Genomic DNA, 26,295 nt, shown 5'->3' with positions numbered 1-26,295 from the left:
ATGAATGCCATTTGAAGTGAGGCCTTTTTGAAGTCATTAGGATTAGATAAAGTTATTAGGGTGGAGCCTCTGACAAAGACTGTCAGACCAAAAAAGAAAAAAAAAAAAAAAACCCACTGTATGTTATCTATAAGAAACTCACTTTAAATATAAAGACAAATACAGATCAAACATTAAGGGATGGAGAAAGATATACCATGCCAACATTAATCAAAATAAAGTGGGAACCATTATGTAATTTCGAACATAGAAGACTTCAGATCAAGGGAAGTTAAGAGATAAAGAGAGGCCTTAGGTGATGATAAAGGAGTCAGTTCACCAAGAAGATCTAACAGTCCTTAATGTGTATATATGTAACCATAAACGCCAAAGTATATGAGGCAAAACCATGTAAAACTGCAAGGAGAAATAGCTGTACCCAATACTATTGCTGAAAACCTTACTATCCCTTTATCAGAAATGGACAGATTCAGCAAGCAGAAAATCGGTGGAGACTTAGTCAAACTGAACAATATCATCAATCCACTGGATACTAAGAATATCTCAGGCCAGCGCCGTGGCTCACTAGGTTAATCCTCGCCTGCGGCACCGGTATCCCGTATGGGCGCAGGGTTCTAGTCTCGGTTGCTCCTCTTCCAGTCCAGCTCTCTGCTGTGGCCAGGAAGGCAGTGGAGGATGGCCCAAGTGCTTGGCCCCTGCACCCGCATGGGAAACCAGGAGGAAGCTCCCGGCTTCGGATTGGCGTAGTTCCAGTCATAGCGGCCATTTGGGGGGTGAACCAACACAAAGAAGATCTTTCTCTCTGTCTCTCTCTCTCTCTCTCACTGTCTAACTCTGTCAAATAAAATTAAAAAAAAAAAAAAAAAAAAGATTATCTCTGGGGTCGGTGCTGTGGCCTATTGGGTAAAGTCACTGCCTGCAGTGCTGGCATCCCATGTGGGCGCCATTTCAAGTCCCAGCTGCCACACTTCTGAGCCAGCTCTCTGCTGTGGCCTAGGAAAGTAGTAAATGGCCCAAGTCCTTGGGCCCCTGCACCCACGTGGGAGACCCGGAAGAAGCTCCTGGCTCCTGGCATTGGATCATCACAGCTCCGGCTGTTGCGGCCATCTTGGGAGTGAGCCAGCAGAAAGAAGACCTCTCTCTGCCTCTGCCTCTGCCTCTCCTTCTCTCTCTGTGTAACTCTGACCGTCAAATAAATAAATCTTAAAAAAAAAAAAAAAAAAAAAAAGGGCAGAGCGAAGATGGCAGAAGAGTGAGGGCGCGCACCAACAGTCCGGGAAAAGATAGTTTAACAAAAGTGGAGTTACTGTAGCCTCAGGAAGAGACTCAGAAAAAAAAATGCAGAGGAAACTCTTCCGGATCTAGTGGATGTGACACAGAAGACCTACGGGAGAGCAAGGTCGCCCAACGCCGAGGCGCGCCGCGCCGCACTGTGGGAGCGGAGCTGCGAGAGTGTGGAACCAGCCCAGCCACGGGAGCCCAGCCGCAGAATTTGAGCGCCAGCGCTAGAACGAGAGGTAACCCAAGACATTGGCGTGGAAAGACAGAACGAGGCCTGAGGCCCCACTGGGGAAACTGCACCAGGCTGACTGGAAGAGATAAAAAAAAAAAAAAAGCGAATAAATAGGGGGAACCAGCAGGGTCACTAGCCTCTCTCTCCACTCACCTTACAAAGCCGAGCAAGACAAAGAGCAGGCGCCATTTTACATATGTAAAACAAACTCAGTAACCTAGGCAACACAGTAATAGCTGTGTAGAATTACTTCCCAACTGGGTTTAAAAAAAAAAGAGAGAGAGAGAGCAAGCTAGCCAGCCAGAGAACAATCTGGGTGAGTCACCTTGGGTACACCCTTAACCCTGAAGAACCAAACAGGGCTCTCTGGCCACACCCATCACAGCCACTAAGGATCCATCAAAAGCAGACAGTCCACTTAATCTATAGTCATAGTATGACGAGAAAAAACACCACAGCGAAGGAAACAAAGAACACCTCCGAGATGCCAAACAAACGTAGAAACCAAGGTAACAAGAGCAAGGAAGACACCATGATGCCCCCAAATGAAAAAGACACCCCAATTCAAGATTATCAAGATGATGAGATCGAAGAAATGCAAGAAGCGGATCTCAAAAAATTGATAAGAACATTAAGAAGTTCTCAAAAACAAATTCTTGAACTACAGAAATCCTTAAAGGACAAGATAGAAAATCTCTCTCGTGAAAACGAAATATTAAGGAGGAATCAAAATTAAATGAAACAACTAGTAGAACAAGAAACTGATAGTGACGAGAAACCATAATGAAATGAAGAATTCAATAGATCAAATGACAAACACATTACAGAACCTTAAAAACAGAATGGGCAAAGCCGAAGAGAGACTTAGTAGACAGAGAACAGGAAAGGAAACAGGCAAACCAAAGAAAACAAGAGGAAATTAGAACTCTAAAAAATATTGTCGGGAATCTACAGGATACTATTAAAAAACCCAACATTCGGGTTCTAGGAGTTCCTGAAGGCATGGAGAGGAAGAAAGGATTAGAAGGCCTTTTTAGTGAGATACTAGCAGAAAATTTCCCAGGTTTGGAGAAGGACAGAGACATCCTAGCACAGGAAACTCATAGAACCCCTAATAAACATGACCAAAAGAGATCCTCACCACGACACATGGTAATCAAACTCACCACAGTGAAACAGAAAGAAAAGATCTTAAAATGTGCAAGAGAGAAACGTCAGACCACTCTCAGAGGATCCCCAATTAGACTCACAGCTGACTTCTCATCAGAAACCCTACAAGCGAGGAGGGAATGGCAAGATCATAGCCCAGGTACTAAGAGAGAAAAACTGCCAGCCCAGAATATTATATCCTGCAAAGCTCTCATTTATGAATGAAGGTGAAATAAAGACCTTTCACAGCAAACAGAAATAGAAAGAATTTGTCACCACTCGTCCAGCCCTGCAACAGACACCACAGAAATAAAAAGAATCATCAGAAATTACTACAAGGACTTGTATGCCAGCAAACAGGGAAATCTATCAGAAATGGATACATTCCTGGACACATACAACCTACCTAAATTGAACCAGGAAGACACAGAAAATCTAAACAGACCCATAACTGAAACAGAAATTCAAACAGTAATAAAGGCCCTCCCAACAAAGAAAAGCCCAGGACCAGATAGATTCACTGCTGAATTCTACCGGACATTTAAAGAAGAATTAACTCCAATTCTCCTCAAACTATTCAGAGCAATCGAAAAAGAGGAAATCCTCCCAAATTCTTTCTATGAAACCAGCATCACCTTAATTCCTAAGCCAGAAAAAGATGCAACATTGAAAGAGAATTACAGACCAATATCCCTGATGACATAGATGCAAAAATCGTCAATAAAATTCTGGCCAATACAACCCAGTGGGAGACTGCAGGAGAATTGGAGCCCACACTGAGGGCAGCAGAGATTCCCTGTGTGGTCCTTGGGAAAGAGCTTCCAATCTCTGGCTCCTGTGGGTATATCATTTGCCTGCTAACTACCTCCAATTACGTTCAGCTGTGCGGAATTACTTCCCTTTTGAATCAAAAAAAGAAAGAGATTTACCACACCTAACCTGCGAGTGTCATCTTTGACACACCCTCAACCCTGAGGAACCAAACACAGCTCTCAGTCCACACTCATCTCAAGCCTCTAAGGGTCCACTGAAAGCAGACAGTCCACTTAATATAGAGCCATAGTGTAACAAGAAAAAACACCACAGTGAAGAAACCAAATATCTCCAACATGCCAAACAACAAACGCAAAAACCAAGCTAACAAGAACAAGGAAGAAACTATGACGCCCCCAAATGAAAAAGACACCCCAATTCAAGATTATCAAGATGATGAGATCGAAGAAATGCAAGAAGCGGATCTCAAAAAATTGATAAGAACATTAAGAAGTTCTCAAAAACAAATTCTTGAACTACAGAAATCCTTCATGGACAAGATAGAAAATCTCTCTCTTGAAAGTGAAATATTAAGGAGGAATCAAAATGAAATGAAACAACTAGTGGAACAAGAAACTCTGATAGTGACTAGAAATCATAATGAAATGAAGAGTTCAACAGATCAAATGACAAACACATTAGAGAGCCTTAAAAACAGAATGGGCGAAGCAGAAGAGAGAATATCAGACTTAGAAGACAGAGAACAGGAAAGGAAACAGGCAAACCAAAGAAAAGAAGAAGAAATTAGAAATCTAAAAAATATTGTCGGGAATCTACAGGATACTATTTAAAAAACCCAACATTTGGGTTCTAGGAGTTCCTGAAGGCATGGAGAGGGAGAAAGGATTAGAAGGCATTTTCAGTGAGATACTAGCAGAAAATTTCCCAGGTTTGGAGAAGGACAGAGGCATCTTAGTACAGGAAGCTTATAGAACCCCTAATAAACATGACCAAAAGAGATCCTCACCACGACATGTTATAATCAAACTCACCACAGTGAAACATAAAGAAAAGATCCTAAAAGGTGCAAGAGAGAAACGTCAGATCACTCTCAGAGGATCTCCAATTAGACTCACAGCAGACTTCTCATCAGAAACCCTACAAGCTAGAAGGGAATGGCGAGACATAGCCCAGGTACTAAGAGAGAAAAACTGCCAGCCCAGAATACTATATCCTGCAAAGCTCTCATTTGTGAATGAAGGTGAAATTAAGACTTTTCATAGCAAACAGAAACTGAAAGAATTTGTTGCCACTCATCCTGCCCTGCAAAAGATGCTTAAAGATGTGTTACACATAGAAACACAGAAACATGGTCACCAATATGAAAGAAGGTAAAGGAAGGAAACCTCACAGCAAAAGATCACTGGAAGCTCAATTTCTCTTTGACATAGAATTAAACTCTGATGCTCTGTTAAAGCAATGTGTTAAAGTAATCTATTATGTTCTCTTGATGTCTGTTAAATTCTAATTGTTCAAAAACAGCTGAATTTTTATTAAGAGCTATGGGTTAAATATGTGCTTTTTTCAAAAATTTGAATAATCACCTTGTAACAATGATCAAATTTGGTCTATGTTATGTCATGATTTTAAGAAATCTTATTTCAACCAGATATTTTGGATTTTGAGCCTTCTTGGCATTCTTGACAGGCATTCAAAAAATCAAAGTTTCAAACAATCTGGTCTCTTAAATTTCCAGTAAATCCTGGACTTTGGTTTTTCCAGTTTGGGCCCAACTGAAAAAATCGAAGGACCTATGTCTCTCATCTTATAGAGACACCAACTAATCAGTCTATTTGGAGTATATTAGAAGGACTGTCAAGATGTGATGTGGTACCACACTTTAAGTTTCTATAATGGAAAATGCTATTAATACAAATGTTTGAGAATTAAAAAGTCTAATGATCTTGTGTTACTAGACATGATAGTTATCTTAATGAGAAAGCCCCAGAGGCCTAAAGGATTAAATACTTGTAAAATCCTACAGGTGCTTTCAAAAATACTGTGAAGTAAGCAAGTGCCTCTTGTTGGTTGATGAGTTTATAATTTTAAACATGGCGACTTAAAGTCTTTTGTCATCCACAGTTATATATGATGTGCTGCTCATAAAACTAAAGCGTTGTTGGTTCTGTGTTTAGCTGTCCTCCTATAGGTTCATATGGACTTTTTCCAGCCACTTCTATTGTATTCAGTACTTTGGGATGGCTCTGTAAACAGATGAAGCCAATAATGTATTAACAGTACCAACTGAGAGAAAGTATGGTTAACTGAGGTTACTAAAAAGAAAAAGCAATTCAAATCAATTGGCAATCTACAAAAAGAGTTAAAGATTTTAAAAGCTATTATTAAAATTGCTATATTGGTCTATTATGCTATATTATATGTGTGTACATATTGTATGTCCACATGGGGAAATTTTATTAAGAGTTTTATTTTAAATGGCTTATAGATAAGATTGTCCATAAATTTAAGCTGCTAAAATCAATCAAAGATACATTTTAATTTGTGGGACCTGAATCTGTGTATCATATGTTTTAGACTTGTTGGTAGAAAGAAACTAAAAACATTTTAGATGGTTGTGCTTAAGTTTACTGGCTAAACAAACTACACCATGTTAGATATTTAAGAGGTGTTTTCAAATACATGATTCTTAAAATTTATAGAAGGCATTGGACCTTCTGGTAAATGTTTTCTTAAGTTGTTATCTAATGGTTGAAACGGTTTGCTAAGTATTCATGTGATATTGCTATTGTCAGCAAGCGAACTAGGACTTGCTCCCTCATTTCTCTATTCTAAGCCCAACTTGTTCTTTCATTTCTCTATTCTCTTCAAGGTAGGAAACTAATTCTATTATGAAGGAATCTGTAGGATGCACAATTTAATCTTTAGACCTTATACAAGAGATGGCTAACATTTTTCTGCAATAGCATAGCCAAAATAAGAACTTAAATAATCATCTCATAGCTAGATTCACTTCGCCATCAGCGAAGTATACAGTAAGTAGAAAAAACCTCCCTTTCAGACCAAAGGGAAAGAAAGTTTTAAAGTGAGAATATACTTTTCCTCATGGGCATTGTCTACCTTAGAAAAACTACTACAGAACATGCCTGTGACTATAGACTTGTAGTTCAGGCCACCGAAGATTAGAGATGGGACACGAGCACTCCCTTGACTTGCATCCTCTGGTCTGCTTTAACACAAACCAGGAGGAAAAGAAAGCTCGGCATCAGAAGCAATGGGTGGCAGGCCTATTAATGGCTGATCTGTACAGTGATCTGCCCTCAAGGAGACCCAACAGGCCAGTCCACTGCAGTGGCTTTCAATGTGGTAAGCCTGGGCTTCAGCAGAAGTCAGCTTGTGAAGAGCCCTGGCAGCTCTGCCAAGAGTTGGATCACTGGAAATGGACCTGCCCTGGAGTCGAAGGATGCCCAGGTCAGAGCCACAGATCTTATTGGCTCTAAGCTGAAAAGCCCTTCACTCAGCCCAACTTCCAAAGTGACCACTGCAGCTGAGGGGATGGTCAAGTAGGGTCAGCAACATTGCAGGCAGAACTGTAAATTTCTTGTTAGAGATGCCCCCTGCCTTTACCTGGTCAGCTCTCCTCCCAGGCCAGCCAAGTAATGAAAGTCAACAGAGTGCCTTCCCCTAGGAGGTTCACACCTCCCTTAGGATATACCCCATGTGAAGAGATAGATAGGCCTGGGCCTCTGAATTTACAAGGCCTAAAGCCCACCAGATTATTATCAAGCCCCTTCTATCAGGTTCTATTTGCCTCTCAATCAGAAAAATTACTTGTAGCTTAGACAGCACCTTTCTTAGCTCCTCTAATAATGACTCTGTCCTTTGTTCTAGGCCCTGTCTAGTGCACTTGGGCCTCATTCCTTTGTAATCATAACCTCTACTCTACCACCAATGGCTCTACTCCCAACCTGTGTGTACTGATGGTCCTCTTCCCCACTTAATGCTGTATAATTGTTCAAACCTGGTAAATGCCACTCTTAGGATCATTGGTTACTATCCTCACTCTGTCTTTTATGACCTTGTCTAAATATGATCAGAGTCGGCAAACTTGGAAGGCTTCCATAGCCTTGGCAACTCATGACGACAGCCTAGGATGGTTACTGGCGCCATAAACTAGAGTGTTAATTTGTTGGGTCAACAACAGGAGCCACTGTGCACTTGCTCCTCATGTGGGATCTCTGTCCTTAATGTGCTGTATGTTGTGATTTAATGCTATAACTAGTACTCAAACAGTATGTTTCACTTTGTGTTTCTATGTGGGTGCAAACTGTTGAAATCTTTATACTAAATTGATCTTCTGTATATAAAGAGAATTGAAAATGAATCTTGATGCAAATGGAAGGGAGAGGGAGCGGGAGAGGGGAGGGTTGCGGGTGGGAGGGAAGTTATGGGAGGGGGAAGCCATTGTAATCCATAAGCTGTACACTGGAAATTTATATTCATTAAATAAAAGTTAAAAAAAAAAATTCTGGCCAATAGAATGCAACAACACATTAGAAAGATCATCCACCCAGACCAAGTGGGATTTATCCCTGGTATGCAGGGATGGTTCAATGTTCACAAAACAATCAATGTGATACACCACATTAACAGACTACAGAAGAAATACCATATGATTCTCTTAATAGACACAGAGAAAGCATTTGATAAAATACAACACTCTTTCATGGTGAAAACCCTAAGCAAACTGGGTATGGAGGAACATTCCTCAATACAATCAATGCAATTTATGAAAAACCCACGGCCAGCATCCTATTGAATGGGGAAAAGTTGGAAGCATTTCCACTGAGATCTGCTACCAGACAGGGATGCACACTCTCACCACTGCTATTCAATATAGTTCTGGAAGTCTTAGCCAGAGCTATTAGGCAAGAAAAAGAAATTAAAGGGGTACAAATTGGGAAGGAAGAACTCAAACTACCCCTCTTTGCAGATGATATGATTCTTTATTTAGGGGACCCAAAGATCTCTACTAAGAGACTATTGGAACTCATAGAAGAGTTTGGCAAAGTAGCAGGATATAAAATCAATGCACAAAAATCAACAGCCTTTGTATACACAGGCAATGCCACAGCTGAGGAAGAACTTCTAAGATCAATCCCATTCACAATAGCTACAAAAAAAATCAAATACCTTGGAATACACTTAACCAAGGACATTAAAGATGTCTATGATTAAAATTACAAAACCCTAAAGAAAGAAATAGAAGAGGATACCAAAAAATGGAAAAATCTTCCATGCTCATGGATTGGAAGAATCAATATCATCAAAATGTCCATTCTCCTAAAAGCAATTTACAGATTCAATGCAATACCAATCAAGATACCAAAGGCATTCTTCTCAGATCTGGAAAAAATGATGCTGAAATTCATATGGAGACACGGGAGACCTAGAATAGCTAAAGCAATCTTGTACAACAAAAACAAAGCCGGAGGCATCACAATACCAGATTTCAGGACATACTTCAGGGCAGTTGTTATCAAAACAGCATGGTACTGGTACAGAAACAGATGGATAGACCAATGCAACAGAATAGAAACACCAGAAATCAATCCAAACATCTACAGCCAACTCATATTTGATCAAGGATCCAAAAACCAATCCCTGGAGTAAGGACAGTCTATTCAATAAATGGTGCAGGGAAAACTGGATTTCCATGTGCAGAATCATGAAGCAAGACCCCTTACCTTACACCTTACACAAAAATTCACTCAACATGGATTAAAGACTTAAATCTATGACCTGACACCATCAAACTATTAGAGAGCATTGGAGAAACCCTGCAAGATATAGGTACTGGCAAAGACTTCTTGGAAAATACCTCAGGAGCACAGGCAGTCAAAGCCAAAATTAACTATTGGGATTGCATCAAATTGAGAAGTTTCTGTACTTCAAAAGAAACAGTCAAGAAAGTGAATAGGAAACCGACAGAATGGGAAAAAATATTTGCAAACTATGCAACTGATAAAGGGTTGATAACCAGAATCTACAAAGAAATCAAGAAACTCCACAACATCAAAACAAACAACCCACTTAGGAGGATATGGGCCAAAGAACTCAATAGAAATCTTTCCAAAGAGTAAATCCAAATGGCCAACAGACACATGAAAAATTGTTCAAGATCACTAGCAATCAGGGAAATGCAAATCAAAACCACAATGAGGTTTCACCTCACCCCAGTGAGAATGGCTCACATTCAGAAATCTACCAACAATAGATGCTGGAGAGGATGTGGGGAAAAAGGGACGCTAACCCACTGTTGGTGGGAATGCAAACTGGTTAAGCCACTATGGAAGTCAGTCGGAGATTCCTCAGAAACTTGAATATAACCCTACCATTCAACCCAGCCATCCCACTCCTTGGAATTTACCCAATGGAAATTAATTTGGCAAACAAAAAAGCCATCTGCACATTAATGTTTATTGCAGCTCAATTCACAATAGCTAAGACCTGGAACCAACCCAAATGCCCATCAACAGTAGACTGGATAAAGACATTATGGGACATGTACTCTATAGAATACTATACAGCAGTCAAAAACAATGAAATCCGGTCATTTGCAACAAGATGGAGGAATCTGGAAAACATCATGCTGAGTGAATTAAGCCAGTCCCAAAGAGACAAATATCATTTGTTTTCCCTGATTGGCGACAAATAACTGAGCACCAAAGGGGAAACCTGTTGAAGTGAAATGGACACTATGAGAAACAGTAACTTGATCAGTTCTTGTTGCTGACTGTTGTTGTATAATGTAATACTTTATCCATTTAGTATTTTTTGTTCTAGTACTGTTGGTTGAACTCAGTAATTAACACACAATAATTCTTAGGTGTTTAAATTTTAACTGAAAAGTGATCCCGGTTAAATGTAAGAGTGGGAATAAGAGAGGGAGGAGATGTACAATCGGACTTCCCCAAATGATGGAGTTAGAAACGTGCCAGGGGATTCCAATACAAGGTGGCATGAACCAATGCCATCTCACTAGTCCATGTGATCAATTTCAGTTCACAATTTATCACACTGATAGGTCTAAGAGTCAAAGGGATCACACAAACAAGAGTAGTGTCTGCTAATACTAACTGATAAAATCAAAAAGGGAGCGAACGATCCAACATGGGAAGTGGGAGACACAGCAGACTCATAGAATGGCAGATATCCTAAATAGCACTCTGGCCTCAGAATCAGCCCTTAAGGCATTCAGATCTGGCTGAAGAGCCTATGAGAGTATTTTAGGCATGGAAAGCCAAGACACTCTGGGGAAAAAAAAAAAAAAAAAAAAAAAAAGACCTAAATTAAAGATCTCACCGAGTGAGATCCCAGTGGAAAGAATGGGGCCATCAAACTAGGAGGTACCTTTCTCTGAAGGGAGGAGAGAACTTCCACTTTGACTATGACCCTATGGGAATAAGATCAAAGTCAGCGAACCCTAAAGGCTTCCATAGCCTCCACAACTCATGACTAGAGCCTAGGGAGATTACTAACGCCATAAACAAGAGTGTTAAATTGTTAAATCAACATCAAGAGTCACTGTGTACTTACGTCCCATGTGGGAATCTGTCCTTAATGGGTTGTCCAATGTGAAGTAATGCTATAACTAGTACTCCAACAGTATTTTTCACTTTGTGTTGCTATGTGAGGGCAAACTGATGAAATCTTTAGTGTATATATATATATATATATATACACTAAACAGATTTTCTGTATATAAAGAGAATTGAAAATGAATCTTGATGTGAATGGAAGGGGAGAGAGAGCGGGAAAGGGGAGGGTTGCGGGTGGGAGGGAAGTTATGGGGGCGGGGGGGAAGCCGTTGTAATCCATAAGCTGTACTTTGGAAATTTATATTCATTAAATAAAAGCTTTAAAAAAAAAAAAAAAGAATATCTCTAGACCACTTTATTCAACAACAGCAGCAAACACTTCCCTTTCCATCGTAGATGGACATTAACCAAGACAGACAATATTCTGGGCCACAAAACACACCTTAACAAATTTAAAAGTTTCGTAATCAAAGACATGTCTGCTTTCAGACCACAACAGAAATAAGCTAAACAGTAACAGAAAGATACACAGCTGAAAAATCCCAAATACTTGTGTATTAAACAACACACTTTTTAATAACATGTAAGTCAGGGGCCGGCGCCATGGCTCACTTGGTTAATCCTCTGCCTGCGGCACCGGCATCCCATATGGGCACAGGGTTCTAGTCCCGGTTGCTCCTCTTCCAGTCCAGCTCTCTGCTGTGGCCCGGGAGGGCAGTGGAGGATGGCCCAAGTGCTTGGCCACTGCACCCACATGGGAGAACAGGAGGAAGCACCTGGCTCCTGGCTTCGCATCTGTGCAACTATCTGGGGAGTGAACCAATGGAAAGAAGACCTTTCTCTCTCTCTCTCTCTCACTGTCTATAACTCTACCTGTCAAATAACAAAAAAAAATAATACAAGAGTTGAAGAAATCACACAAGAGACTAAAAATTATCTTGAAGTAAATGAAAATGCTAACACAACAAAATTTGTGGGATGCAATGATAACACTGCTCTGAGGGAAACTGATAGCACTGAATGCACGGGAATACATCAAAAAAGATCAAAGATCTACAATCAATCATCTTAACTTCCACCCTAGAAAATTAGAAAAAGAAGGGTACTGAAGTCCTAAGTAAGCGAAAGAAAATTTACTGACCTCTTAATTTTTTGAAACTAAAAATAAGAAATCAGTGGAGAACAATCAACAGAATCAAAAGCTGGTTCAATAAATTAGTAAATAAAAGCCAGAAAGTGGGGCTGGCACTGTGGCATAGTGGGTTAAGCCTCTGCCTGTGGCACTGGCATCCCAGCTAATGGCCTGGGAAAGCAGTGGACGATGGCCCAAGTGCTTGAGCCCCTGCACCCATGTGGGAGACCTGGAAGCAGCTCAGATCAGCCCAGCTCCAGCCATTGAGGCCCTTCGGGGAATGAATCAGCAGACAGAGTCAGCAGATAGAAGACCTCTCTCCCTGTCTCTCCCTCTCTAACTCTGCATCGCAAATAAATAAATTTATAAAAAGTAAATAAATAAGAAAGCCTCTGGCCAGGCTAAGTTAGAATATAGAAGGGAAAGAACACAAACTATTTTCAGAAATGAAAGAGGGGACACCACTACATAGCCCACGGATATCAAAAGGATAATAAAGAAATGCTGAGTACAAGTCTACTCCCATACTCGATAACCTGATAAAAATGGACTAAGTTGTTGAAAGACAACTTCTGCCAAAATCACACAGTCTGTTTCTTTAACAGACTATTAACAGAACTGAATCAATACCTAACAAACGTCCAAAACAGAATGCAGGTCCAGACAGGCTCAATGGCAAGTTCAACCAAACTCGTTTAACTCTCTAAGGCCTTGCTAACTGGCATAATTCTGTCTTGCAATTTAGAAATCCTTTCAGAAGATAAAAACAGGGGAAATTTTCTAACTCATTCTATGAGGCAAGCAAATTCCTGATACCAAAAAATCATATTAAAGTCATCATCAACAAGATGGACCAATAATATCTCTTAGGAACACACTTACAGGTGCAAAAAATCTTCAATGAACAAAGTGACTCCAACAAAGTATAGAGTGAATTATATGAGAACTCCATTACCAAGGGGGATTTATAGCAGGTATATGACGCTAATTCAACATTCATGTATCAATGTAGGTAATCAACCACATCAACAGACTAAATAGGAAAAGTCATGTGATTGCATCAACAGATACAAAAAAGTACCCACAAATATCCTATGGCTAACATCATACTTAAGAAACTTGAAACATTCAAAAAAAGATCAAGATCAGGCAAACACAAGCAATGAATAGAATTTGAAATAAAACACATTATCAATTACAGCAATATCCACAAAAGTGAAATACTTATGTACAAATTTGACAAAATATATACAAGATCTGCATGCAGAAAACTACAAAATTCTGATCAAAGAAATCAAATAACTAAATGAATGGAGACATAATGCTTGTTGATGGATAGGGAAACAGTACTGCCAAGGCATCAGAGCTCAAGTTGATCTATATATTCAAGCATTCCCAATCAAAATCCCAACAAGTTATTTTGAAGATACTGACAAAGTGAGTCCAAAGTCTATGTAAAGAGGCAAAAAATGTCAAACAGCCAGTTAGTACAGAAGCTGGCTTCATTGCCCTAGGCTTGAAGGGAGCAAGGGATCAACAGGAAGGAAGGAGACAGAAGATCTTCTAAATACCCTAGATTCTGTTACAACAGGATATACACCTCGTTACGCAGGTATCTGCAGAGCAGCTACTAATATAAACTACAGAATGGGTTAAAAAGGAAAAACGTAAGGTTTTTTTTAAGTTATAGTTAATAAAGAACAATGTATCACATTGGGCTTTCCTTACACTCATCCAGGAGGAAAATATTCCTAAGTAGAAATTTCCAAAAACAATACTAAATCCTGCACTGTTGCATTATACACAAAATAAGCAGGAAAAAAGCTTTCCCTAAGACGTAAACACAAGAGTTAAGAGCATCAAGTGTTGCATGCACGTAACGTCACAGTATCTGCCTGATACACTACACTCCATCAGTTCACAACCTCCACAGATCCCCAGAACATACGCTTCTCCCTTGCCTTCCTAAAGTTCTACTCAAAACATCAATGTCTCAAAACATATGTTTAGAAATGATGCACAACAGACCTTTTCCATCTCGAGGAGGGGCTCCTTTTGCTTTAAAACTATCCACGGGTGCCTTTGTATCTGTCTCCAAAGCGATGCTTATCTGTATCTCTGACTTGAACTTGGTGTATTTATTACTCAGCAACTGGTACCATTTTGGTGCCTAGAGAATAACAACAAAACTCATTAACAATTGGAAAGTAGAAGGACTAGAAAATGTATATATAAGGTCGTGATTAATTTGCTGTTGTTTTGCAGCACTTTCTCTTTAAAAAAAAAAAGACTTCCCCCAAAGAAATTAATCCTGCTTCAGCTAGCCAAAAGTTGCTTGTCTCTTAGAAAATACCACAAAGAAGTTTGGAATGTTGGGGCTGGCATTATGGCGTGGTAGATAAAGCTGCTGCCCGTGACGCCTGCATTGCATATGGGTACCCAGCTGCTTCACTTCCGATTCAGCTCCCTGCTCACGCGCCTGGGAAGGCAGCAGCAGATGGTCCAAGTCCTTGAACACCTGCACCCAGATAGGAGACCCGGAAGAAGATCCTAGCTGCTGGCTTCAGCCTGGCACAGCCGTAGCTGTTACAGTCATTTGGGGAGTGAACTAGTGGATAGAAGATTCTCTGTCTCTCTCTGTAACTCTGCCCTTCAAATAAATAAATTAATTAAAAAAGAGAGAGAACTTTGGATTGTCTTTGTTGCATACATGCCCATGCTTCAAAAGGTAGAGCAATGAGAAGGAAGAGTCCGTATGTGTATCTTTGAACTTTACAGGCCCAATCCCACTACATTCCTTAAGCAGCAAGAAACTTATAACTTTTTGTTTCTCCACCTTGTAATTTCCCACCACTTTATTATACATTTTCTTCCTGCCAATTCCTGCTTTATTCTGCTTACATCAAATTAGGAAAAGAAAACTACAGTGAAGGCTTGACAGTAGAGTTCTGAATGTTTAGTCAGGCACTTGCTTGCTCCTGAAACAAAAGCCTGTTCATGAACGCAAGTATTCTCAATTACCTCAAATCTTCCCTAGAGAACCTCAGAGATCACCCCACCTCACTCCAGCCAGAAACAAGCCTCGGCTCTGGGCACAGGAACCACTGGTCAGTGGGGCCACCATCTACATTCCTGGAAGCAGCCCTCTCTCCCTGACCAGTGTTAGGTAAAAACACAGTAACTGCTGGTTATGCTGATGACAACCAAAATCTGCTACTTCATGGTTCAGTTGCATCTGGTACACAAAACAGCACTGGCGAGGCTTTCCGATTTGTTAAAAAATATATGTATCACTGATTTTTAAAGATTAAAATGCATAATATAGTGTATTTTTACTGTATTTGACAAATATTTTCTAATTTTAAGGATAAGCTGGAAAAAACTATTTTTAGCTACTCACACAATTTCACTTTTCCGTTATGTAACTTAGAGAAGTAATTGTGGTTTTGTTGAGTTACTACTTTTGTACAGACAGCCACTGCACCTTGGACTTTCACTACTGCACTGGGCAATTCAAGCACTTCTGCTGGTGAGCAGAAGAGGACAAGCAGGACAGCATTCGGCTTTCGTAAAACTAATAGTTTCAAACCCTGTCTCCTTGACTTGGTTCACAAATACGCCAACCAACTATCCTGAAGCCCAGGAACACCAAGGACACCGAGGGACATCACCTCTTCCCTCAGCTTTCCCATCCAAAGAGCATTTGTGTTCTCTGCAACCAAACTCAAAGCACAAGTGCCTTCCAGTGCTATGCCTGTGGCAAGAGAAAAGTCGCCTAAAAAAATGTCAGGTACCCAATCAGGGCCTTTGGTTCAAGTTTAAGAATAAAGAAGGAAAACCCTGAGGCCGGTGCTGTGGCACAGCAGGTTAAAGCCCTCGCCTGAAGCACCAGCATCCCATATCGCCACCGGTTCTAGTCCTGGCTGCTCCTCTTCCGATCCAGCTCTCTGCCATGGCCTGGGAAAGCAGAGGAAGATGTCCCAAGTTCTTGGGCTCCTGCACCCATGTGGGAGACCCGGAAGAAGCGCCTGGCTCCTGGCTTCGAATCGGCGCAGCTCTGGCCGCTGTGGCCATCTGGGGAGCGAATCAGCAGATGGAAAAAACCTCTCTCTCTACCTCTCTTTAACTGTCTTTCGAATAAATAAAAAATAAATCTTAAAAAAAAAAAAAAATGCTCTTCAGGATAGTGCCTATAGGCAGACAGGTGACCAGTAACCAAAGGCTAGGGGAAATACAGGTCCTCTTTTAAAGCACTTTAAAATCTCTGCTTCTTTTACATGATTCCAATTTTGGGGTGGTCTGTTTCATGTACAACTATCTTTGCTATCAGCAGTAAAAATTTTAGTAAATGACACATTTTTCTTCAAGGATTCTAATTTAAAATTAAAATACAGAATAGAGACATTTTAAACATCTCTAAAAAACTTTTTATTTTGTTTTAAAAACACTGTGACCAAAGAAAACCTGAAAGGATGGTTGCTCCAAGTCAGCAAGAACAGAAAGGTCTGAGGGAACTTAGAAAAACATTAGGACGCAGCACGTTCAATAGTAACAAGCACGAAGACTGGAATCAGGACCCCGAGCTGTTGAGGGGAGAGGGGACAGTTTGCTGGATACAACACGTGGTGTTTCAACACGCTCACTCGCTCTACTACATAAGGAGTGCTAGGAGTGATGAAGCAGGAGAGACTACCACGACAGCAGAGGTAACAAACCCAAGGAACATGGGAAGAGAAGAGGTCCATCTCGGAAAAGGGAGCGTACAGGCTGAACGATGTTTGTTAAGCTTGAGTTAACAGCAACCAGAACACAGGACTGAGCTCGGGGACAATTTTCTTATAGAAAAAATTCTTGATCAAAGGAATGATTAAAAACTTGGAACTGGGGCCACTGCTGTGGCACAGTGGGTTAAATCCCCAGCCTGCAGCACCGGCATCCCATACGGACATTAGTTCAAGACCCAGCTGCTCCACTTCCGATCCAGCTCTCTGCTATGGCCTGGGAAAGCAGTGGAAGATGGGCCCAGTTCTTTGGGCCCCGGTACCCATGTGGGAGACCCAGAAGAATCTCCAGGCTCCTGGCTTCAGATCAGCACAGCTCTGGCCATTGCGGTCACTTGCCGAGTGAACTGGTGGATGGAAGACCTCTCTCTCTCTGGCTTTACCTCTCTCTGTAACTGTCTTTCAAATAAAATAAATCTTTAAAAAAAAAAAAAAAAGTTTGGTGACTGTAAACTAAAGCAAAAGTGGTCATGTAAGCCTATGCCTGAGCCATCAGGTCTATTAGTTTGTATCCTTTTCATCAATTTGGTATCTACTGAAAATTATCATTAACAAAGCACCAAAGGTCAATACCTGCTTGGTTTCTTGAGCAGTTCTTAAGTCCAGAACAATGTACCCTATAGTTTCTTTGGCTGAAGATACAGGATCCAAGGCAAAACACTGGAGTTTGATAGGCGTCCGCTGTAGCCTGTAACATTACAATTCAAGTAGTAAATAAAATTGGTTTTGCTTACCTTGTGCTGACTTTATATTAGCCTTAAAAAAACGTCTCTTTATCGGTGGGCACCGCGGCTCAATAGGCTAATCCTCCGCCTTGCGGCGCCAGCACACTGGGTTCTAATCCCGGTTGCCCCTCTTCCAGGCCAGCTCTCTGCTGTGGCCAGGGAGTGCAATGGAGGATGGCCCAAGTGCTTGGGCCCTGCACCCGAAAGGGAGACCAGGAGAAGCACCTGGCTCCTGCCTTTGGATCAGCGCGGTGCGCTGGCCGCAGCGCACCGGCCACAGCAGCCATTGGAGGGTGAACCAACAGCAAAGGAAGACCTTTCTCTCTGTCTCTCTCTCTCACTGTCCACTCTGCCTGTCCAAAAAAAAAAAAAAAAAATACCCATTTATCAAAACAATGCAATTTTCATGGATAAGCGATCCACTCTCTATAAGAAACTTTACACGTGATAAGAAGCATTAGTTTTATCTACTTACCTCAATATCTACTAAGTAACATACAAGCCATGTCAAAACCCTAGTCTGCCTCATCTAAAAAGCTACCGTCTAGCTCAGTGGCTTCTACAATTCATTTATCTGGAAGGCAGTTACAGAGGGAGGGAGAGAGACTGATCAACTTCCCATCCTCTGGTTCACTCCTCAACGGGTGGGGCTGGGCCAGGCTGAAGCCAGGAACCTCAACCCCATCTGGGTCTCCCTCGTGGGTGGCAGGGGCGCAGTGATTTGAGCCACTTCTGCCACTTTCCAAGGTGTATTAGCAGGGAGCTGGGTTGGAAGTGGAGTAGCTAGGACTCTAATTGCATTCACACGCAATGCCAGCATCGCAAGTCACACCTGAACCCTCTGTGCCACAATGCCAATCCCTAGCTCAGTGTTTTTAAACTGCTGTAATATACAAGGATAGAAATCTTTCCAAGTCCAAAACTATCAGGAACCTTACAAATACACCTATGTGTTTATGATTCTTTTCACAGCTTAAATCATCTAAAACCATAAAATAAGCTACTGAAGTTTAAGCTAATAATTCAGTATAACCCATGACAATGCTCTGTAAGCATGTTCACCAGCAGAGCATCGGTTTGTTTTGTTTTGGAGCCCCTAAAACAGACAAGGCACTGCACTGACCTTGCCCTCACCATGGGCACTTGAGTATGAAACTGTACTTAGCACAGATTCAATTGATCGGTATTATTTCCTCAGCCTACAACAATCACAGTGGCACCACTTGGTACTAACACAATTGAACACATGAGCACAAACTCAGGCCCAGCATGTCATAGCAGGACTCTGCTGCTACTTCTGACACCACAGAAAGGAAATACAACATTGTGATGGTCTCTAGGAATTACCCCTTTAAATAAACTCATCAACTGATGAAGCAACAAGTTTCTATTTTCATTTGATTTATTAGTGCTGAGAAAGAGTAAATACTGAAATAACTATGTTTCCTTAAAGGTAATACATTTTCAATCTTATTTAATAAGTAAAATTATTGCTGTTCTTGCCTGCTTCTGGTCACTGAATTCATGAAAAAAATGAGATGCCGTAACTTTATTTTACACACTAATAAAGTATTTGTCTAAAATCAAATATAAGGCCGGCGCCGTGGCTTAACAGGCTAATCCTCCGCCTTGCGGCACCGGTACACCAGGTTCTAGTCCCGGTCGGGGCACCGGATTCTATCCCGGTTGCTCCTCTTCCAGGCCAGCTCTCTGCTATGGCCTGGGAAGGCAGTGGAGGATGGCCCAACTCCTTGGGCCCTGCACCCGCATGGGAGACCAGGAGAAGCACCTGGTTCCTGGCTTCGGATCAGCGCGGTGCGCCGGCCGCAGTGGCCATTGGAGGGTGAACCAACGGCAAAAAGGGAGACCTTTCTCTCTGTCTCTCTCACTATCCACTCTGCCTGTCAAAAAAAAATTTTTAAATAAATAAATAAATAAAATAAAATATAAAATTCATTAGAAAGAATCCCTTATACAAGGGTCTTCAAAAAGTTCATGGAAAACGGAATTGAAAGATCAGTCTATTTTGGCACAAAGAACTCTGAAATGCATGCATAGGTTTTTTGGAACACACATGCTCCATGACTCCTTGCATTATTACTTCTCTAATTTTTCACTGGAAACCTCTTTATATGACTTGCAAGGCAGGCAGACATATAATGAATGATTTAACAATTACAATGAACTCCAACACATATTTAACACTGAGTAGCCATAATCTAGGTACTTCTAGAGTATGTACTGTTTCACACACTAGCAAAAAAGAATCATAAACCGTGTTGTGTTGCAGTTAAAAGCTTAGGCCCAGACTAACTGGAGTCTACCAGCACACAGCCCACAGATGTAACGGACTTAACTGCAGGGCTCAGTTCTTTTATCTGTAGCAGGGGGAAACAAAAGCAGCAACTTCAGAGAGGTGTTCTCATGTTCAAAGGACTTGTGAAGGCCTACCACTATGAAAATTTCCCAGCACATTAAAAAACAATAAATGATCATTATAATCTAAGAAACAGAAAATTATTTTTTATAACCACCTGACAAAGACCAATAAAGATGCTAATTCGAGTAAAAGTAGCAGTCACCTGTGCTGATGCAGCACTTTCCTGTCAATCTCCCAGGCTAACTCAGTGGCAAACTCTGGCTGGTCGGTATGGTCCACAGGATCAGTCGCCAGCTGTTCTCCGTCAAACTTGGCTTCCACTACAAGCATATGCTTTGGACGCTTGGGAAAATGACGACCTGGAGAAACAAGACTAGGACGATGAATCGGTAGTGTACAAAAATTAAAATAGGATCATGTAGCACAGACTTCTCAAATAGGCATGTTTTCAAGACAGCTGACTTCTCACATATTTCATAAACTAACGAACACATACTCACTTTCATAATTCACAAAAACATCAAACTGGAAGCTGTAAGTCAGTGCTTCTCAAACACTAACATGCACATGAGTCACCTGAGGATCCTATTCAAAAGGAGATTCTGGTTCAGCTGTCTCGGGTGGGCCTGCTATTCTGCAGCTCTAACAAGACTTCAGGGGATATCAGTGCGACTGTCCTCAGCTCACATTTCTGAGCAGCAATGGTCTCAGTGACATCTGGAGTTCCAGAGCTAAATAAGTCATTATCCGAGTTTGAGTTATCACCAGTCTATACCTCATACAGAACAGCTGCCTGAAGAAATGGGAAAGCTAATTAGCAAGAAAAATAAATAAATTCTTGGGGCGGCACCGTGGCTCACTTGGTTAATCCTCCACCTGCGGCACCAGCATCCCGTGTGGGCGCCGGGTTCTAGTCCTGGTTGCTCCTCTTCCAGTCCAGCTCTCTGCTGTGGCCCGGGAAAGCAGTGGGAGAACGCCCGGGTGCTTGGGCCCCTGCACCCACATGGGAGACCAGGAGGAGGCACCTGGCTCCTGGCTTCGGATCGGTGCAGCAGCGTCTGTTGCGGCCATTTGGGGAGTGAACCAATGTCTCTCTCTCTCTCTGTCTGTAACTCTACCTGTCAAATAAATAAAAATCTTAAAAAAAAATTTCTTGCACCTGAATTTTCCCGTTATTTTCCAAATCAGCTAAAGAAAAATAAGCACTCATAGCACATTAACTCTGTTCTCAAAGGACAATGCCATGTATAATCAAGAAATATTAAAATATTTTATCTATACATCACTTTTTAAAAAATTTTTTTTATTTACTTGTAGAGTTACAGACAGTGAGAGACAGAGAAAAAGGTCTTCTGTACTTTGGTTCACTCTCCAAATGGCCGCAACGGCTGGAGCTGCGCCAATCCAAAGCCAGGAGCCAGGCACTTCCTCGGTCTCCCACGTGGGTGCAGGGGCCCAAGCACCTGGGCCATCCTCGGCTGCTCTCCAGGGCCACAGCAGAGAGTAGGATTCGAAGAGGCACCACCGGGACTGGAACCAGCGCCCAAACCACTGCACCACAGTGCCGGTCCCCTATGCATCACTTTTAATTTGTACCGCTTAACTCCATGACTTAATGAAGGCATGTTCAAAATTAGTGACTTAATGAAGGCATGTTCAAAATTAGATATTATCTTAGATGGTGGGCTGCAAAAAGAGCAAAAGAGAGCTCACCCTCCAAGAACTGTGGGCCTGATGGGAAGAATCAAAGAGAAAGGTAAAGAACACCAAAGCAGCAGCACTGGAAACCTTGCGCTCTTCCAAGGTGCGAGGAACTGCAGCCATGGTTAAGTAAAAATCCACACCTCGACTGCAAACCATGTGAGCTGTAGTCCCAGCTCTCATCTGAGACGCCTCACTCTTAGCCCACAGGAGCCTCTTAGGACCCCACTTCTGCTATCCTAAGAGTACTAAGTTCCCCCAGGGATTTCACATATAGCAAAGAGCTTGTATGTTCAGTCAGACTACCCAGCTGCTGTTTCTGGAAGGGAAGAAAACACTCAGAAAACAAGTACTGAGAAGATCACAGTGGATAGCGGGGTCCTCCAACAAAGGCAACAGCGATGGAAACTCGTCCATTCAGCAGTCTGTATGTAGCCCCTGCTAATACTTAAAAAATGAAACCACTAACACTTGATAGCTATTTGGAAGTTGGGGATGGAGACACAGCCTGGATGACAATGAATCCCAGGTTCTTGGTTTCAGTCAACAGTGTAGCTACCATGAATGGAAGCACAAACACACAAGAACAAGTTGAAGCGTGGACCACAGCCAGTTGTGTTTGTAGCAACAACGTAACTGACAGCCCTGCCTCCAGATTCTATCCTGCACAACTCTACTGACCTTGAACTGAACTGGAGAAAAGCATTCTATTGAGAACTACACACTGCCTACTTATCATGGTATTCCTGGTCATCTTGCTAACCCATTCCACGTCCTACTGTTCACGCTCATCGCCACCTCGGCCTGGGTTGTCCAATCACACAGAGCGACCTTCTACCGTCATCTATCTAAAGTTTACTCATTACTGAAGATACTTCCGCCACCACCACCTCAATGCCAAACCTGCTACAATATATGTCATGTATTTTTTATATCTTTTCAGTTTATTTCAAAGACAGAGAAATAGATGGAGAGAGATCCTCCATCTGCTGGTTCATGGCCCACATGACCACAACAGGCAGAGCTGGGTCAGGAGCCTGGAACTCAACTGGGCATGTCTTACGTGGGTAGCAAAGACCCAAGTATTTGAGCCATCATCTATCTACTGTCTCGTAGCGTGTGTAACAGCAGGAAGCCGGGTCAGAAGCTGAGGAGCAAGAATTCAAACCAAGTACTCCAGTGCAGGAAGGAGCCATCCCAAACAGCAACTCGGCTACTGCACCAAATGCCTGCCAGTATTGTCAGTATCATACCACATCTCGTCATACTCGTGTACCGTACGGCACCTTACGTTGAGCTCCCCACACTGACAGCCTCTACATACATCCAGGCCCTGCCAATGCAACCGCAGGTGAGACTTAAAATTCAATCCATCTATAGCCAGCTAATTTTGATGTTGATAATTTGCGTGGCCCCTGAATGTTGTTACAAATACCCAAATACCCCTTTGCAGAAAAAAGGTTCCCCACGTGTAAACAGTCAGTCATCTACCCTGATTCCTCACAGCTTCTGGCCTCCTGTTTAACAATTCACAGACTCAGATTTACAATGTTTCCTTCCCTCTCAGCCCCGAAGAGTAGGAGGACTCCAGCAAACTCCCTCCCGTGGAGGTGAGGACACTCTAACTGCACCTGTGGTCCTGCCTCCCAACTGTTCCATTTACCTAATAACTTCCCTGCCCCCTGTTTGGCTCAGTGCAGGGTTCTTGGTGCTAATTCCTTACTGCTCTTCAGCATTCTGTTCCCGGGTTTTCAAGACTGAGTCTTCCCACCAGATGCTCAGTTCCCGGGGGGCAAGTGCTCGGGTTCACTTTTCCCAACCCATCATCTGAGACAATACCTGGCTCTAAACACTGCGGACGTGGAGTCAGCTGGTACAAATCAAAGTGATGTGCAGACAGAACTGTTTAGTATTTCTTTTTTTCTTTTTTTGACAGGCAGGGTTAGACAGTGTGAGATAGAGACAGAAAGGTCTTCCTTCCGTTGGTTCACCCCCCAAATGGCCTCTACGGCTGGAGCTACGCCGATCCGAAGCCAGGAACCAGGTGCTTCTCCTGGTCTCCCATGTGGGTGCAGGGGCCCAAGCACTTGGGCCATCCTCCACTGCCCTCCCGGGCCACAGCAGAGAGCTGGACTGGAAGAGGAGCAACCAGGACAGAACCGGTGCCCCAAACTGGACTAGAACCCGGTGTGCCGGCACCGCAGGCGAAGGATTTGCCTGTTGAGCCATTGAGCCACGGCGCCGGCCCTGTTTAGTATTTCTTGATTGCACAGAGCACTGTCCTTGTGAACAGAACGCATACATGCGTTCACTTTAATTTGCAAAGTACTGGTAACTGAGTCAACAGGAACAGTAAGGCCCAAGTACATCTGTTTTTGCTCATTTGCCTTCCCAGGACTCTAGGCGACTGTTGTGTACAAAGTATACAGATAGGGATACCGAAAACTGGGGAACCACGTTTACCCGTGCAATTCTGAGTTACCGGGATCACCCAAACTCAACAGTCGGAGCCTGGACAGCGACACTTGACGCCACGGGGCACCTGCTCACGGCCGCAGCCTCGGGCTGCTGCACCTGCAGGGCCCCCATCCCCAGCTCAGCTCTGAGCCTGCAAGCTGCAGCCTTCCTCCCTCAACACCGACAACTTCCGGACCGCCTCGGGGTCGGAGGTAGGGCTCTCCTCTCCCACGCACAGGGATCCACCAGGTGACACCGCCAGCCGACACGGCCGCTCCCACCGGCCAACACAGGACACTCAGCTCTACATCTGCTAACCGCCGCGGCGGGACGCCCCCGGAGACAGGAGAGGGGGGCCGGCCCGAACGTGCTCCCTCTGCACCCGGCAGCCCCCCCACAAAGCGGCTTCGCAGGGCCATGGCTCCTTCCACGGTCGCGCTCAACACCGGAGCCTGAAGTCGACCGCAGCACAGGCGGGCGGGCCCGCAAGCGCAGAGACCACCCGCCGGCCAGGTGAACGCACCCTCGGGCCACTCGGGCAGCCGCGGGGGCGCAGGCAGGGCCGGGGTCTCGGGCAGCCGCGGGGGCGCACGCAGGGCCGGGGTCTCGGGCACCGGCGGGGGCGCAGGCAGGGCCCGGGGTCTCGGGCAGCCGCGGGGGCGCAGGCAGGGGCCGGGGTCTCACCTTCTAGGATGGACACGACGATGAGCAGCTGGTCGGACTTGGACACCATGGTCGCGGCCGGCGGGGTCTGCGGGCGGGGCAGAGGGTCTCCGTGAGGCCGGGGGGTCCGGGACCCCCGGCCGGGTCCCCACCGCCCGCCCGCCCACGGCCCCTGACGCCCCGACCCCGCTGCGAGGCCGGGACCCGCAGCCGCCGCCTCAGCGCGCCCCGGCCCCCCTGCCCCACGTCGGCAGCCCAGGCCCTAACCCTGCCCGGCCTGTGCCGCTGAAGACCAGCCCGCCGCCCGAGGACCTTTCGCCGCCAGTCAGCCGCTTTTCAAACGCCCGGGCAGCCGCCGCGGCCTGCGCCGCGCCGCACTTCCGCCTAGCAACCAGGCCCGCAGGCCCAGTGCCGCCGGGAGGCTGGAGGACCAAGGGCGATCGAGATCGGGGCCGGCGAGGATAGAGCGCCCGTCAGCCCGCCTCGCCTCCCGCTGGCTTCCGGAGCCCCAGGGAGAAAGCGCGTCCACGACTTCACAGCGCCCCCTGCTGACCTGAGCGGGGAGAGGCGGGCGAGCCGAGGGGGCCTGACCGCGCAGGCGCACTGCTGCCGGACCGGCGAGGCTAAGCATGGCGTATTGTGTGCTGGACGGCCGTCCCCAAACGGTCACGTAGGCCTGTGGGAAGTAACACACTAGCGCACGCCTGCCGTGCGTTGAGGGGACGTGAGTCAAGGCTGCTTAAAAAAAAAAAAACAAGTCGCAGAAAAATAATGGCTGACGCCTGGACTGGCCAGCCCCCAGCTCTCCTCACGCAGCCGCCCCGGCGTCACTTGGGCCCTGACGTCAGCGCCCCGAGAATGTCCTGCGCCTCCGAAATCCCCGAACAAACGACGACACGGGGGCGTGCGCGGGGAGAGAACCCGGCGACGCCTTCCCCGCCGGCCTGAGCGGCGTCTTCCGGAGCCCGGGCCGGACACCTGCCTGGGGCGAGCTCCTCACCCAGCCCGAGGCCCCGCTTGGAAGCGGAGGGCCCGTCTCCGGCCCCGGTTGGCTTTTCCATCATTCCCCCAGGAGGAGGAGGGTGCGGAGGCCCTGCAGGCTTCCTCCCCGGCCCCTCGGGCCCCTGGGGCGCTCCTGAAGTGCTTTCATCCTGGTCCGCGGAAGCAGGCAGGATCCAGCCAGGCCCGGCACCAGCTGCAGCGGTGACCAGCTCGCCCTCTGCATGGTGCTGTATGTTGAAGGAAATCCCTACCCGACTCACCTCTTGGTGTACCTGTTCAAAAATACTAAATGCTAACCGCAATTCCATGATTGCACCCCCAGAAGTAATGCCTTACCATCATCACACAGCTGTCAGATTTCACTGTCTAATATTTTCCATTCGGTTTGATTACATCGGGGTCCGAACAAGTCCAGAACAC

The 26,295-nt window shown here is 44.3% G+C and overlaps 1 protein-coding gene across 2 annotated transcripts in view; it reads right to left on the bottom strand.

Moving 5' to 3' along the window:
* CEP120 (centrosomal protein 120) overlaps positions 1-25,288 on the bottom strand; it is an 80,358-nt gene extending 55,070 nt beyond the window's left edge. Inside the window, exons 1-5 of one of the 2 annotated variants that reach the window (XM_062189257.1) lie at positions 25,186-25,288; positions 24,895-24,961; positions 20,255-20,411; positions 17,521-17,635; positions 14,195-14,336 (exon numbers count right to left, since the gene is read on the bottom strand). In XM_062189257.1, the coding sequence (XP_062045241.1) occupies positions 14,195-14,336; positions 17,521-17,635; positions 20,255-20,411; positions 24,895-24,943 (463 nt within the window). In that variant the 5' untranslated portion in view covers positions 24,944-24,961; positions 25,186-25,288. Of the gene's footprint in view, positions 1-14,194; positions 14,337-17,520; positions 17,636-20,254; positions 20,412-24,894; positions 24,962-25,140 lie in introns of both variants that reach the window. The other variant, XM_062189258.1, reaches the window with a different exon arrangement.
* Positions 25,289-26,295: the final 1,007 nt, after the last annotated feature.

This window comes from Lepus europaeus, chromosome 4 (genome assembly GCF_033115175.1).
Source record: "Lepus europaeus isolate LE1 chromosome 4, mLepTim1.pri, whole genome shotgun sequence".
In the NCBI taxonomy this organism is placed as follows: domain Eukaryota; kingdom Metazoa; phylum Chordata; class Mammalia; order Lagomorpha; family Leporidae; genus Lepus; species Lepus europaeus.
The sequence above is the reverse complement of the archived record's forward strand: the minus strand, read 5'-3'. Positions and strand labels throughout refer to the sequence as shown.